At 43.0% G+C, this 15,100-nt stretch overlaps 1 protein-coding gene across 1 annotated transcript in view; it reads right to left on the bottom strand.

The window, feature by feature from the left end:
* The window catches only part of cfap299 (cilia and flagella associated protein 299), a 37,716-nt gene that overhangs the window by 17,512 nt on the left and 5,104 nt on the right, over positions 1-15,100 (bottom strand). Inside the window, exon 3 of the mRNA XM_080467058.1 lies at positions 10,021-10,111. Coding sequence (XP_080323184.1) covers positions 10,021-10,111 — 91 coding nt within the window. The remainder of the gene's footprint in view (positions 1-10,020; positions 10,112-15,100) is intronic.

The following is a 15,100-nucleotide window of genomic DNA, read 5'->3' as shown; positions in this document are numbered from 1 at the left end:
CAATCTGCGAAGGGAAATGAAAAAAAAAAAAAAGGGGGATTATGGAGTCATTTACTCTGTGGAGACTTGAATGGCTCTTGTTTTATATCCTGTCTTGATTATGGGTCAAGTCTTTCATGTTCAGGTCTTAAATTTTGTGTTTTTCTGTGTCAGCAGCTGTTCCCGCAAACACTTGAACAGCACATTGTTACATGCGCACACACACAGGTTTTTCATAAACGTTCTATACAGAGAGAGACTTCTCATTGGCTGTCTCACAGTAAAACCTCTCAGACTCAAATCCCTTCTGCCACCCACATGAGGACTGTGGAAAGCATTGATCTGTGGACTCAGCAGCGAGGTCGAGAGCCGGGATTGGTTCTGTTGGCCGTTTGGCCGTCCAGGAGTCGTACCGAGCGCAGTCTGTGCAGTCACGACTCGTTTCCCCACAAACTCCACCAAAACCAAGGACCAGGGTTGGTGGAGTAAACCTAGTTTACTGTCAGGCCCAAAGTCACAGTCTGTTGGACAATTTCTGGTCAATCAGAATCTTTCCTCTGTTGGACCGCTGTGAAACAAGCTCCCTCTAGTGGTAGCTGGTGCAAAGTCATTTTGTTTTGAAATGACAGTATTTGAAATCATTATAAAAATAGTAAGTTCCACACTGCTTCTGTTCACGAGTGCATGCACAAACTGCTGTCTGATTCTGTCAAGTGGACCAGGACTTAAATGTAAAGTATCTGTCATCAAGCTGTTTACCACATCCTGCTAAAGTAATATGCCACCATGATCTCCAAGAGATAAACAATATTCTGCAGCTCCAATCGAAGACAACTATTTTGTGAAGCTAAACAAAGTATTTTTGGAGGAAATGCCATATTTGAACTCACAAAAGCATTCTATATCATCTGTATCACAACTGTATGCATTCATTATTTACACATAATGTGTTTACACCTCATTCCTCAATAGAAGTGAAAGCGTAGACCCATCCAATATGGCGGCCATGCTAAGGGTCCCAGGTGCTGGAGGTTACAGTGAGGTGGCCAGTGGTTTAAAATAAAACAGTGGTTTTAATTAAATTAAATTAAATTAAATATTAAAATTATTTTACTTAAAATTATCTAAATAAATAAATAAAATAAAAAAATATTAAAAAAAATAAATAAATAAAATAAAATAAAATAAAATAAAATCCAGTGGAGGCAGCTGCCATGCAGGAACACTGTTCACCGTTTGGGGTTCAGAGTCTTGCTCGAAGGACATTTCAACATATAGACAGGAGGAGATGGGGATTCAAACCAGCAACCTTCTGATCGAGAGACAACCACTCAGAGACCAGACCATGGAGCTGTCATGGTTTCATGTCCTGGACTTACTTTACTCATCAGTAAAGTTTTGGAAGTTAAAGTTGTACCTTCATTACTGAAAACAGAGAACAGGGGATGAATCCAACCACCACTAACATTATTTTGAAGAGAAGTAAGATCACATTTAGAGGAGGGATAAACTTGTCGTTCTTGCATGTACAATGTTCTTTCATTCAAAACGTTTCTGAGTCACACTGTGTCGTGCTGCTGAACTAAACCCGAAGATGAAGTGATGCTTTTCACTAATTCGTTCTAAAGACCAACCATCCAATCTGACTGAATGTCAGAATAAACATCTGTATTTACTTGATGATTGTTTTTTTTCTCTACCTCTCATGAACTGATTCTTTTATAGTGAGTGTCTACCTCGTCTCGACTGAAGTGATGTTGTAAAACCAGCGTGAGAGAAAAAACTCTGACATGAAACTCTGCTGCTTTTCTTTTCTTTGCTTTCAGTGGAATTGCTCAGAATATAAACTCCGGTGTTTGTCCAGTAACTGTAGTCAGAAGTGTCTCCTCAAACATGAGAGTGAAAATGGGGCAAAGTACGGCGCTATTTCAGGTTCATCCATCAGCATGATTAACCCTTCACAGGGAACTGAAGAACTTTAGAAAACGACTGTTTTCCCTCTCCAGTGTTGTTAAAAGCCATTTTGAGACTTTTTAAAACATTTTCTTTGTCATATTTTAAAGCATTTTGAAGTCGGTGTGAATAAAAATCAAAACTCTGTAATAAAATATGTTTAAATTCCCCAACAGAAATCTTTAACTTGAAACCCCCCAAGAACTCAAATACTGGAAATCTTATTTTCAGAACATTGATGTGTAAAATGTTAAATGATTTGCCTTAAAATATAAATCTACAATATTTGTGACATGCAAAATATCCATTAAAAAACTCATTCAATGGAGTTTAAATTCGTGAGAAACATTTAAAGAAGTCATCAGCTGGCGTTCTCACACATCCTCAGTCTCCCTTAAATCATTCATCTTCACCTGAAGATGGTCTGAGACCCTGAGACCAGACACCCGGATCACTGCTGCATTGGTCGCTTTGCACAACCAAAGTATTTCGGCTCAAACTGTCAGAAACCTCGTCAGGGAAGCTCCTCTGCATCGTCCTGGTCCTCGTCGGGGTCTCCACCTCATCGTCCATATGCACTTGAGCGGGTAAATGCTCACGTTGGATGGCGTCTGGCACTTTGGAGAGGGGTTCTCTTCACGGACGAATCCTGGTGCTCAGTGAAAATGGCAGATGCCAGCGTGTATGGCGCCCAAGTGTACGTTATGGACAACAAACACAGGAACATTTTATTGATGCATTTAGAATTCACAGCGATACCGTTGGGATGGAACACTGAATCCGGAGGTCCATCGTTGTTCCGCTCATCCACGACCGTCAGCTCATGTTGCAGTATGATGTATAATGTACGGCCCCATGTTGAAGGATCTTGGATCCCCAATAAAGTAAAACTGCACATTTTAGATCGTTCTTTGTATCGTGGCCGGCCTTAAAACACACCTGTGCAATAATCCTGCTGCCTAATCAGCATCTTGATCTGCCTCCTGTGAGGTGGAGGGATTATCTCGAAAAATGTCGAGGCCCTAGATTGGAATCCGACCTGACTGATGGATTCTAATCACATATGTCTAATTCAACATGTCTGAAAATTTGCAGAAAGAAGTGAAACGTATTTAATATTCAACAAAGACGTTCCATAATTATCCTGACTATTACTTAATTACAAAATGATGCTTATTTCGCACTCGTCTGTCTCATCTTTTCATTCCCTTGCAGATTATTTTCCATTTTTCCATAGTTTTGTCAATTTCATTGTTAATTTTTAACACGTTCATGAACTCTTTTCCGATCAAATGAAATGATCTTTTCAGTGATGACCGTTGGTGTAGGTGGAATTACGATACGGGCCAGATGTGAGCTGCTTCTGTTACTGAGCTCCTTCATTGCAGTCTTTTAGTTCTAAATCTGTCTCTTATCAAGCATGCAGGTAAACCAGCAAACCAAACTGTCTATGTCTCTATTTTTCTTCAGAAGTGTGTGTCCTCTTTAGGTTATTGTGGATTTTCTTTCTCAGAGGTTCTAGCCGAACATGTATCAGTACCAGTGAAAGGCAGATGTCAGTGGACAACATATTGAACTTTCTCATTTAAGCTTCACGTTTGAGCTGTGAGATAAAAAATGTCTTTGAAAGATCTGCCAGCAGCAAAATAAGAATAAGATAAAAGTGTTTATGTACACAAAGCTCGTGTCACACATCAGAATCAGGCTAACGTGTACGAAGGTTCCATCCCACATGAAGAATGAACTCCAGCTTCATGTGAATCAGGACTTTTTTCTTAGTTTGGCCTAAAACACACATCAAAGGTTCACAGGGAGGGGCGCAACTTCCTCCTCAAGTGTTTGGACATTAATCTGATCTGAGCAACTCTACCAAAACCTCCCTCTCATAAACATGAAATAATTAGCTTCCCGTTTAAAGGAAGCTCAGCGTTATTACGCGGGATCGTTTGAGGCCACTTCTTCTATCTCAAAGCAATCCCGTTTGAAATGCGAAGGCCGCCGTGTCGGAGGGTTCGCGGTGAACAGGCACGTTTCCGACGGTCACCTCTGCTTCCACATGAAGCCGCGCGGCGCTGCTGAGGATTAACTACAAACACGGGGAAGTCCCCCGTCGGTTGATCTCACCACCCCCCCCACCCAAAATAAAACAACAAAAAAGAAAACCTTCAAATACACACAGCAACACATCTGCACATGTTGTGTGTGTGAGTGCACACACAAACAGGTTTAAAGATAGTACGTGCAGGTCCGAACACAAACATTTACACTACGGGCAAACACGGCTTTGGTTCCAGTCAGTGTGCGAACAGGAAGCAGCTTCTCTAACCACTCTGTGTTGGTCTGTCAACATTTAGGATCGTTATTGAATTCAGCCTCGTTACCAGCAGTGGACTCATGGTTCCTTCGTGAAGAAGTCAAGTTGGCGTTTCACTGGTTACAAATGTACTATACGAAGTCTATTTACCAGTAAACAAAGAGGTATTCTCCCAGCTGTTTGGTAAATCTTATAGTAACTTTTCGGTTCCTGTGATTCAAAGGAAAACTTCCTCTGTGTCAGTGAAACATTTACAGCCGAGGAGAAAGTCTTATCGTCGGTGGACGGGGGGGTGGATGAGGAGGAAGGACAAGCCTTTCAGAATATGCTGATGCAAAAAGTGAAGTGGAGGTAGTGGTGGGTATAGTCCGGTCCTGCTCAGCCACTATCAGCATTATTCCAAAGCACTCAGGCGTGACATCTGCCAAGAGGCCTGTTCGAGGTTTGGCCTCATCACCAGGAACACGTCCAAGTTAAATATTGTTGCCTGCGCACATCATGGGACCAGCACCCAGCCACTGCTCCTCTTTGACATGGAGGGGGGGGGGGTTATATATGACAGCACTTCAAAAATTAATAATGTGGTTTCCCTAAAGCATACAGAACGATGGGAAGGACCTCACACACTTGTACACTTTAGATATGAGACGACAAGGTCGACTTCGCAGTTCGAGCAGCAGAAGTATGTCTGACACCGGTCGGATCAAAGAAGATGACATGAGGCAGCGCAGCCTTCAGTGGAAGAAGATAAATGTTCAGAGCTTTTATCAAAGGCCTGCCTGTTTTCAGATCCTGATTAAAGCTCCCCCCCACCCCCCCACCCCTTCCACCCCCCATGGAAAAAGGTGTTCAAACATGATTGTTTTAGTTGGCGTGCAGTTCTGCAGCGCGCTCTCCCTTTCTCCCTTCAGGCCCGCCGTGAGGCTCCTGCTGTTGTCACACTGAGGCCGAAATAATTTACAGCCTTTTAACTGATCCTGCGAAGCACTTCAGCTCTGCAAGACAAAACGAATAATAGATTGTATATGATCTCTACCTTCAAATCGGTTCCAGGCTTTTAATTAAAGAAGAAAATAGTTACCATCAGAACTCAACACGTAACTGAGGGCTTTTCTGTTTAGAGATTTGAACCCACAACCGCCGAGAGCGTCAACCATTGTCCCCAAAACAATATTCCCCCGAACTTCCCGGAGCCTTTAAAGTTTCAATCAGTCAAGTGAAGCAGATGATTGACCTCACTGTGGTGATGAGCTGTGTCATCTTCTCCGACCTTCAACATGTCAAACTCGCCTGAGCCTCATGTTCATACTCGAGTACTGCTGCTACGTGAGTACCGCTGCAGGAGGAGTACTCCTGTCTGAACCACTGTGGCTCCCACATGTGTTGGGAGGGAAGATGCGAGATAATCAGCACATCACTCATGAACAAACACCAACAGACGGATAATTCACATGAGAATGACTGAGGGGGCTGATTAACTGTTTGTAGCTGAGTAGTTGTTCTGGAATAAATAAATTAAATATAGAAGTACTTCCATCAAGCCATCAACTACACTGCCTCATTCTTCATCTTATTATTATAATAATAAATAAACAAATTAATAATAACAATAACAACAACAATAATAAACACAGTAGTTTTATTGCATCACATTGTTACTATGAGAAGCAGTGAGCCTTCACCTCATGAGAACAACAGCAGCTTTATTAAGATTTAAACTACCAACAGTAAGTTGTGGACCTGCTCTCTGATGGCGTGAAGCTCAGGAAGAAGGTTCCAGGGCCTCCGCCTGGACTGGACGCCGCTGGATCGCGTCTGTGCTGCACTAACTCGACGAGATACCAGCCAGTATTTATTCAGGTGAAATAATACACAGCCGACGCATTCCAGCGCGTAGTGATAAAACAAAGAGGAGCCAGAAGAATGTGCTCCATATGTTGCTAAAAACCAAAAAACATGAGCTCGATTCCCGGATTAAGCACAGAATCCCTCCAGAGGATTCTTCACAAATAAAATGAAAATAGAAGGAGACAAAGCTTACGCTTGGTCAAGTCGATTTGTTGGGTTTGTAAACGTCCTCTGAGATGCCTGTGTTGTATTTAATGCAGGATAAATCAAATTTAATTGAAAAGTGGTCTCAATATGTTGGAATTGTTTGCACCATTCAGTAAAATCACCAGCGTTGAATCTGCAGTGACCAACTGAAAAAAGGTTATTTCAACCTACAAACTAATACAGCCTGAGTAAAGTTTGGGTTAAACAATCAGGAGCTGCGCTGGGAAAACAATCATTTTCCGTTTTTGTTTCACAAAAGTTTCTCATGCAGACAGCAATGTTTAGGGACAATCACAGGGAGGAGATGAGCATTGTTAAAACTCTGCAGTTTGCATGCCGGGCCACTAGTTGGTGCTGTGTTTTATATAATAGGACCACAGAACATTCAGATATTAAGCTGTCACATCACTTTGTCTTTCTTCACCGTATTGGTTAAGAAATGTTCCACGTATGCAGATGATGGTGTAGTGAATGTCGTGTACTAAATGTTCACTTAGATGGAGAACAGCTGTTAAATTCTTTGAATCATCCATTATTAATGTGCATCTATTCACCCATGAGCAGAAATACTGATGCAGAACTACACATTTCAGAAACGTTTTCTTTGTCCTGTTCACATTAAGTAAATCAAAACCAATTTGACGTTTTCTAAAAGTGCCTTTTTAGGAGACTCGCGGTGCCGCTTTGTGTAAAAGCCAAAATGTCACCAAAGTTTACTGTTTTCATTATTGTTTTATGGACCTTTTTATTACCTTCGCCAAAGAACGTTGGGGTGGAGGTTATGCTTTTGTCCGTCTGTATTTATTGGTTTGTATGTTTGTATGAATTCTTCCAACTTTTTGCAAAAACTATTGACCCAAATTGCATGAATCCTTCAGAGATAATTTTTTCATCATCCAAGGACCAATCGATTAGATTTTGGGATCGAACAACTCCTGGAGAGGTGAGATATTTACTCCTTTGTGGACACACTGGTGCTCCGTCAGCACGGAAGCTAACATGCTAGCGGTGCTAACTCGATTCAGCAAGGAAAGTTAATATCTCGATTCGACTAGTTTCCACAAAGACTGGAGTGTCCGGCGATGACAAAGTTTTCCGATCTAGAATGGTGCAACCGTTTCTCGATGACTGCACCACATAAAGGTGACAGTTACTGAACAGTCACTTTTATCTTTGTTAGAGAATCAAAATGAAGCGATATGGGACCAACTGTTGGACTTTACATGTGCAGCCTATGGTAGGTGGTCAGAGGGTAAACAGGAAGTGGACAAGCTGGAACAGGAAGTGGGCAAACTGGAATCTGGTTCTGTAGAAAGTTTGTTTCTGCAGGTTTCTTCTTGTGAAATTTTTAGTTTTTCCTCTGTTAAAGTGTCTTGAAATGTCTTGAATCATATTTGGCACTAAAGAAAAATAAATTTAATTGAATTAAGTCGGATTTAATTTTCAACAAATTATATTTACATAACCTGCTCCGGAGCAGGTCGGACATTTAGTTAGCTCCCGTGGTGATTTACCAGGTAAGAAGTAAACCGGCGTCGCAGTATGAAAAACCCAGGGTTAACCTGGACGTTACCTTGATAAGAGAACATCCTGCTGTGTAGTTAAAGACCTCAACTACCCAAGGTTTGGTATAAAGTGAAGCGGCATCCCTGCAATTTTGCAGGGTCTTGAAGTTACGCGATATAGATTTTGATATGCTACACCCATATTCTGATATTCAGACCCCCCACCATACCTCTTCTATATCAGTTTGTATTTGCTGTCATGTTTGTTTTCTTTTCATGTTTGTTATAAAAGTTCCAAATTAATAAAACAAAATTTTAAATATAAAAATTTTGGAAGTGTAAGTTGAACTTATGGTAAAAACAGTTGCACAACATTGCATATCCATTAAATTATCTTATTTTTAATAACTTATTAAAAAAAAAAAAAGTCATATTTTGGCACAAATTCACAAATCTGCAAAAATATAGAAAGAAAATCTACAAAACTGCATGATTTAGGAACATTTTGCACTCTCCTCTGTGTGATTTACAAAACATGACCAAACATTGTTAGGCTATGCCCAAAAGCAGCTCTTTGTTAAAAAAAAAAAGAATTCAGATTGCGTGTGAGGTAACAGAAAGAAGAAACATCAACAATCAGATAAAAAAGTTTTTCCCACATCATTTTGGGGCAAGAGAACCACACGAGTCTCCAGATGTGTGTGGGTCTGATGGAAGAAGCTATTTGGTAGTAGAAGGTGGTGGGCTGTGGCAGCCTCTTCCTCACCTCCAGCTCTCATCTCAGGGTGATACGATCGCCGCAGGAGGTTTAAAGACTCACCATCTCAGTCCCGCTGCTTTGAAATCAAACTGCCATTGTTGTTTTACTGCCCATGACACGGACAAAGGGCACCAAGCACACAACTCGCACAGCTTGAAATGCAATACAGCTGGGAATTCCTCTTTAATTTCCAAGCTATTCTTGATCTCTGGGCTGCATGACTGACCACCTTATTATCTATAGTGACAGGGGCTTATCAATACAGAACGTGCTGGGTCCACAGACCAAAGACAAACACCTCTTTCATGCAGGATGTCCCCTCTGGGCATGAGACACCGAGCAGCAGCCAACAGGCCGAAATTCCACAACTTAGAGGCTGGGAGACTGGTAATCCTCCAAAAGTCAAATTAGTCCCACAGATAACTAGCACTTCTCAAAATATTCCACAGTGAGCAAACCAGACGCAACACTTCCCGAGATCCATGAAGGAAATCACTTCAAACCACTCGACTCTCTACTGGTATTGATCGTCTGGACTGGAGACTCACTCCGTTTTTATCGATCAATTAGAGGCAATTCTGTTCTGATTCTGGGTTTACTGAATGTCCCAATCTGTCACACGCCGAGTAAACACGGCCTCCATCTGGGTTTGCAAAAGCTTCAGATCAAGGTTGAGTCAAGTTTGGTCTGGTTGGGTCGGGTTGGGTCTGGTCTGATCTGGTCCAGTTGGTTCTGCTCTGGTCCAGTAGATTCTGGTTTGGTCCAGTCGGTTCTGGTCTGGTTTGGTCTGATTGGCTTCTGCAGCATCATCTGGAAGACACTTTAAGTTACTCTACTAGAAAAAAAAATCTTTTAAGATATACTTCACATTAAAAGACATTCTGGGAAATCAAAGATGGCGTCGTGGCGGCTCAAAGCGAAAATATCAACATTTGATTGAGCGAGAAAAAAGGCCAGACTTTCTCAAAGAACGAGAATTAAACCACGAGAAAAGTCTGAAATGATGTGAAACTTAGGAATAAATGTCTTTCCAGTGCGAATCAGGATCTCGTGGGATCAAGAAACGGGATCTTTCCTCTGGAATCTTCAGGCGATAAAACGTCAACAAACCGGGTATGTTCCATTAAAATCTTAATGCTGGAACTACGTGTTTGTATGAGTGCAAAGACGAATTTCCTTCAGGGATGTAACGATAACGTATGAGAGATGTACATCAACAACTAAAACTGACCCCTGAATGTTTCCCGTGTGGATCCTGGTGGAGGGATTGAATCCGCCTCTGCTTTACGATCTCGTCAGGTGAATCAGAAAATCCTCACTAAAACTGTGGCACAACTTTCAAAGTGGACGGAGTCCAGGTGAGATTCACACCAAAGGAGGATTTGAGTTCCGAAATACTTTGGGGGGGGAATCCCCGTTACGTAGCGTAAGGAATGGCGTAACCTTGTACTCACGGTCATTTTCCCGCTGCGGTTGCCGCTCTCCAGCTCTGCCAGCGCTCTCAGGAAGTTGTCTTTGAGGTCCTTTCCTGCGCTTGCCAGTGTCCTGGAAAAGACAACAGACCAACGGCTTGAAATGTTTCAAGTCACACCGAGTCTTCCAGCTTCTTTATGGAAGCGTTCAGCGCTTAACCCTTTACAATCCTCATCGTGTGAACGGGTGAACGTTAATGCTAAACAAGGTGGAGAATCTCATCCTCTCGTCAGACACGGGATCCATGCACTCACCTCACAAACCTTAGAAACCCTGCACATGGCGGTGGAAATAAGAAGCTTTTGATTCATGTCTTTACTGATGAATTACTTTATTTTTTTAAACCAAAGTTTAAAAACATGTAGTTTGTTTGTGAATCTGGTGGATTCCTCCCTATTGGAAGTGTTTCTATTAGCAGAGACGAGTGTGGACCTGAACAGTTTACATCCTGGACCAACATCGTCCCTGGTTCAGGACAGGATTACATTGTTCACAATATTACTCACTTTACTAAACACACGCACGTTTCCGTGTGAACGGTATATTATTCTGACAGTGAGGTTGAGATTTTTCTTTGTTTTAAATTTTTTTTTTTCTCCATTTGAACTTTGACTGACTCACATCAAGCACTGGATTCCACTCAGTGAAACACACACGGAAATACCTGTACACACTAAAATACACACACTGAATTACACACGATGAATTACACGGACACATGGAAATACACACCAAAATACACGCACGCACGCACACACACAACAGTTTTTTAACGTCACTTCATTGTTTTGTATCAAACTATTCTTACATAAACGTCTTAAAATCTGCTTTATTGATCAAACTCCAGTGTTTGTTGCGTTTCCAGGATTTCACTGATGAAGAGTTAAACTGGAGCTTCAGTTCTCTTGAAGCAACGACACAAACTTTTCTGAAATTCAATGAAATGTTTGTCATTATTTTTTTTTTTTTTTTTTATCACAGATTTAGTCTTCTGGCTTCGACTTTGGGGGAAAACATGAAACTGAAAATAAAAGTCCAAAAATAATAAAAAAAAAAAAAAAATTGTAATAAAACTGTAGATCCTGACACGCCAAACAAATCGAGGAAAACTACAATTATTTCACTTTCAGACATAATAAATGTTTTATTTCAGTCTGAACATAAAACTTCTACATGAATCAGACAAATATTTATCACTTCCACTGTCAGCACTTATTCTCCTTATTCTCTAAACAAAGACAAACAAAGCAGACCTTGACGTAAACAAAGCCTCTCCGGGTTTTTAAGCAGAGTTTCCTTCAGTAACACGACTTTATCTAAAATACTGACGTGACCTGTGGCGTCGTCTCCATCAGAATGTCGATGTTCTCTACTCTGTAACGAATCCTTCAAAAAAACAACACAGAGGTGATCATGAATGTTGGTGTTGTAAAGTAACTCTGAGGACGATTTAAAAACAACAGAAAAAAACATTTGCCTTCTTTTCAGAAATATATTAATCATGTCGGACGTTATTTGATGACTCTCTACAATACTGCGGCCGGCCCCGAAGCCGCCCCGTTTCCACACTAAAGTACACACACCTGAAAAAACACCGGCGCTAATATTTGAAGAGTTAACACTGAGCCCTGGAAGGCCTCCAGAATCAACCGTGCACGGCGCTCATCAGAGCGTCGGCCCGGGCCGGGCCGGGCAGTAAACAGGTCGGAGATAACCTCGCCGGAGCGCCCGTTTACCAACCCGCCCTCCCTGATGCACACGCTTTTCTGTTAATCCACACACATCAGGCAACTTTACACAGATTTAGCTGCGATTTAAATTTCTGAAGCACCTCAAGAAAAAAAAAAAACATTGCTAAACCAAGACTTTTGGAGAGAGAGAGAGGAGAGAGAAGAGAGGAGAGAGAGAGAGAGGAGAGAGGAGAGAGGAGAGAGAGAGAGAGAGAAAATAAGAAATCTTGGTTTATACTAGTAATTTGGCCCATGCCCCATAATGAAAGTCTTAGAGGAATTATATCGAGGCCAAAGTGCCGGGACAGCACATAGTTTTGTGGAAGCTACAACCTCACTTGGTCTTGTAAGTGAAGGATTGCTGCTGGGTCACGGAGGCTCCGGCCCCAAAGTAAACACAGGTGTTGAGGAGCCAAGTGACTGAGGTTCCCCCCATCCAGTAGCTAAAGAAACACACAGTCACGGAGCAAAAGCACTCCAGTGCAACATGTGGGCGGCGAGCGCCGCTCTCCACTCAATTAACAGCCTTTTTTTTTTTTCCACAGGCCTCATGTAGCAGGGAGAATGAGAAGCGGCGCTTTGAAGAGGACGGTTATTAGGCACTAATTATGAGCTATTAGGGATTATGTAACGGCCTCACGTCTTCAGAGCCGTGCTTTTGGACGACGGCCGGGCAGGTGGGACTAGGTGGGATTAGCGTCTCCAAGAGGGGACGAGGGAATCGAACGGTCGTGGATGGTTGAATGAAAAATCGCTCTAATGGCATCTGCCCTCCTGATGTTGCGCCTCCTCGTGTCAAACCTGCTCACGTGATCTCGGGGTCCGACGTGGACGCCTCCTCGGCCTTACCGATGCCGGGAGTGCGAACGGCGACGATCCGACCGGCTCAGTTACACTCCACGTGCACGTAAACACCCACATGCACTTCGAATTTCACTGCCTTTCGACTCAACATGAGTTCAATACATTAGAATCAACATTTGGTATTAAATCCAGCAGAGGGCGCTAGTCTGAATTAACAAACTGCCGAAATACCAAGAAGAAGCAGAAGAAGCTGCAGGGTTCACGACTTCAAACACCTTCAAGTGTGAGACTGATGCTTTTTTTTGCACTGTGATATCACCACTGTTATCTTTGAGTTTTTAACACTGCCCCACATGGACACCAGTGGTACTGCAACACTTGGTCTGCACGCGTAAAGGTCGAGTAGACACACAGAAACAAGAAGAAATGACTCTGTGTGTTTCCACAAGGTATCAGGAGCATGATGATGATGATGATGATGAAGATGAAGATGAAGATGAAGATGAAGATGATGGGCAACTGTAGCTTTGTTGGTGGACCTGTTGTCGCCCAATCGGAAGGTTGTAGGTTGCATCTAAAGTCGTGTTTGCTCTCATTTCATGGAAATGGAAAACAGAACTTTTGAAAACTTTGCACTCTGTTTTCCAAGAGTTGAATTAACCACAAACTGAAGGCTACACATGGAGAACAAAACAAGCGGTGGACAACCCAAATCATCAGGTTTAAATGAAGTCCCTATAAATCCCTATAAACACACACACACACACACACACACACACACACACACACACACACACACACACACACACACACACACACACACACACACACACACACACACACACACACACACACACACACACACACACACACACACACACACACACACACACACACACACACACACACACACACACACACACACACACACACACACACACACACTTCAGTAAAAACTCAAATCAATAATTTTTTAAGTTTGCTCTTTTTTAAATTGGGAAGATTTTTGAAATGTTTCTACCGAGCCAGAACTTCGGAGGAGAAAGCTGTGTGTGTAGCATTTAATTAACAAATGCAGTTTTGTCTCCTTCCTCCGGCGCACTGCACAACGACAGCAGAGCTCCAGCGTCTCCCAGGTCCACCGCTGGCGTGTCGGAGGTCAGAGGTCAGCTGGTCCTCGTGGGAGTTTCTCCTCAGTCTGTAAAGTGAGTCGGGATCCTGTCCACCACCTTCACCCACATAAACAAGAGGATTGTCCGACGGGATCTATCAGAGTGATCATATTTTGATGAAAGTTATTGTGATATTCATTACCCACCATCATGGCAGGATGTGTGGCTCTCAGCAAGCAGAGAGCTCAACACACACACACACACACACACACACACACACACACACACACACACACACACACACACACACACACACACACACACACACACACACACACACACACACACACACACACACACACACACACACACACACACACACACACACACACACACACACACACACACACACACACCTGCTAACAGTCACAAAGTGCAAAGAAGGCAATTGTCTTGACAGCTCATGTAATAGAGCCTGCAAACATTCACCACCCGAGGGCTCTGACCACAGTGGCAGCCTGAGACTGGCGGGGGCCTGCCTCGCTAAAAACGGGGCCTGAGCTCAGCTGCGCGGAGCTTCGCATGTCATCTACAATCTCATTCTGCTAAAACATCTGGAGCTTGAATTCACGGTGAAATGTATTCACTGCAAGTGATAGCTGGCTGTTAATCCAGAGCAGAGCGGAGAGTTCTTGGGATGGACGACGTAAAAACGCAAGCAGCACAAAGGACAATGAGCGTGACTGTGGTTTGGACTGTGGGGAGCTCGCGGGGTGCCTGATGGAAACCTTGCGGCGCCGCAGTGAACACGCGAGGTCAGGACGTATGCTGACATGGACTTTAGGGGCTGAGCCCGGGCCAGAATAAAGAGGAAACGGAGGCCTCACGTCTGCTCGGCAGCGCTCCTCTGCTCCTCTCATTTGCTTCCCACTGCAGATCTTCAGGGAGTCATACTCCATATGAAATACATGGGTATCAAGGTTCGCTTGTTCACACTGAACAAAATACGACGACCGACTCCTGCAAGGTTTTTCAATCACAAAGCGCTGGTATATAGGAGCAGGCGAACAGGTTATATGTTCCGCTCAGGTGGATCACTTGGAAAAGACTTTTCCACTCGTACCGACTCGACTCGGCTTCGGCCGTTTTACATTACAAAAAAGTACCACGGCGAAGTGGGCGGAGTCATCAGAGCTTTTCCCCATCGTGCACAAGTAATCACCCCCGATAGGATCTGTGTCTCCTGATGCTTCACTGTCCGGTGTTTCGGTTTAGCTGGTGCCCCTGTTAACTGGTGACTTCCAGCCATTAGCAGCAGCGGATGTTAAAATAAGACCGACAAAAGGTACAATACTTTAAACTTTAATGGAAATGTTGGTTACACGGTGTTCACCAGGACAGCTACGGATGTTGGT

This window comes from Lipophrys pholis, assembly GCF_963383615.2.
Source record: "Lipophrys pholis genome assembly, chromosome: 7".
Lineage (NCBI taxonomy): Eukaryota > Metazoa > Chordata > Actinopteri > Blenniiformes > Blenniidae > Lipophrys > Lipophrys pholis.
Note: the sequence above shows the minus strand (reverse complement) of the source record. Positions and strands in the feature narration are given on the sequence as shown.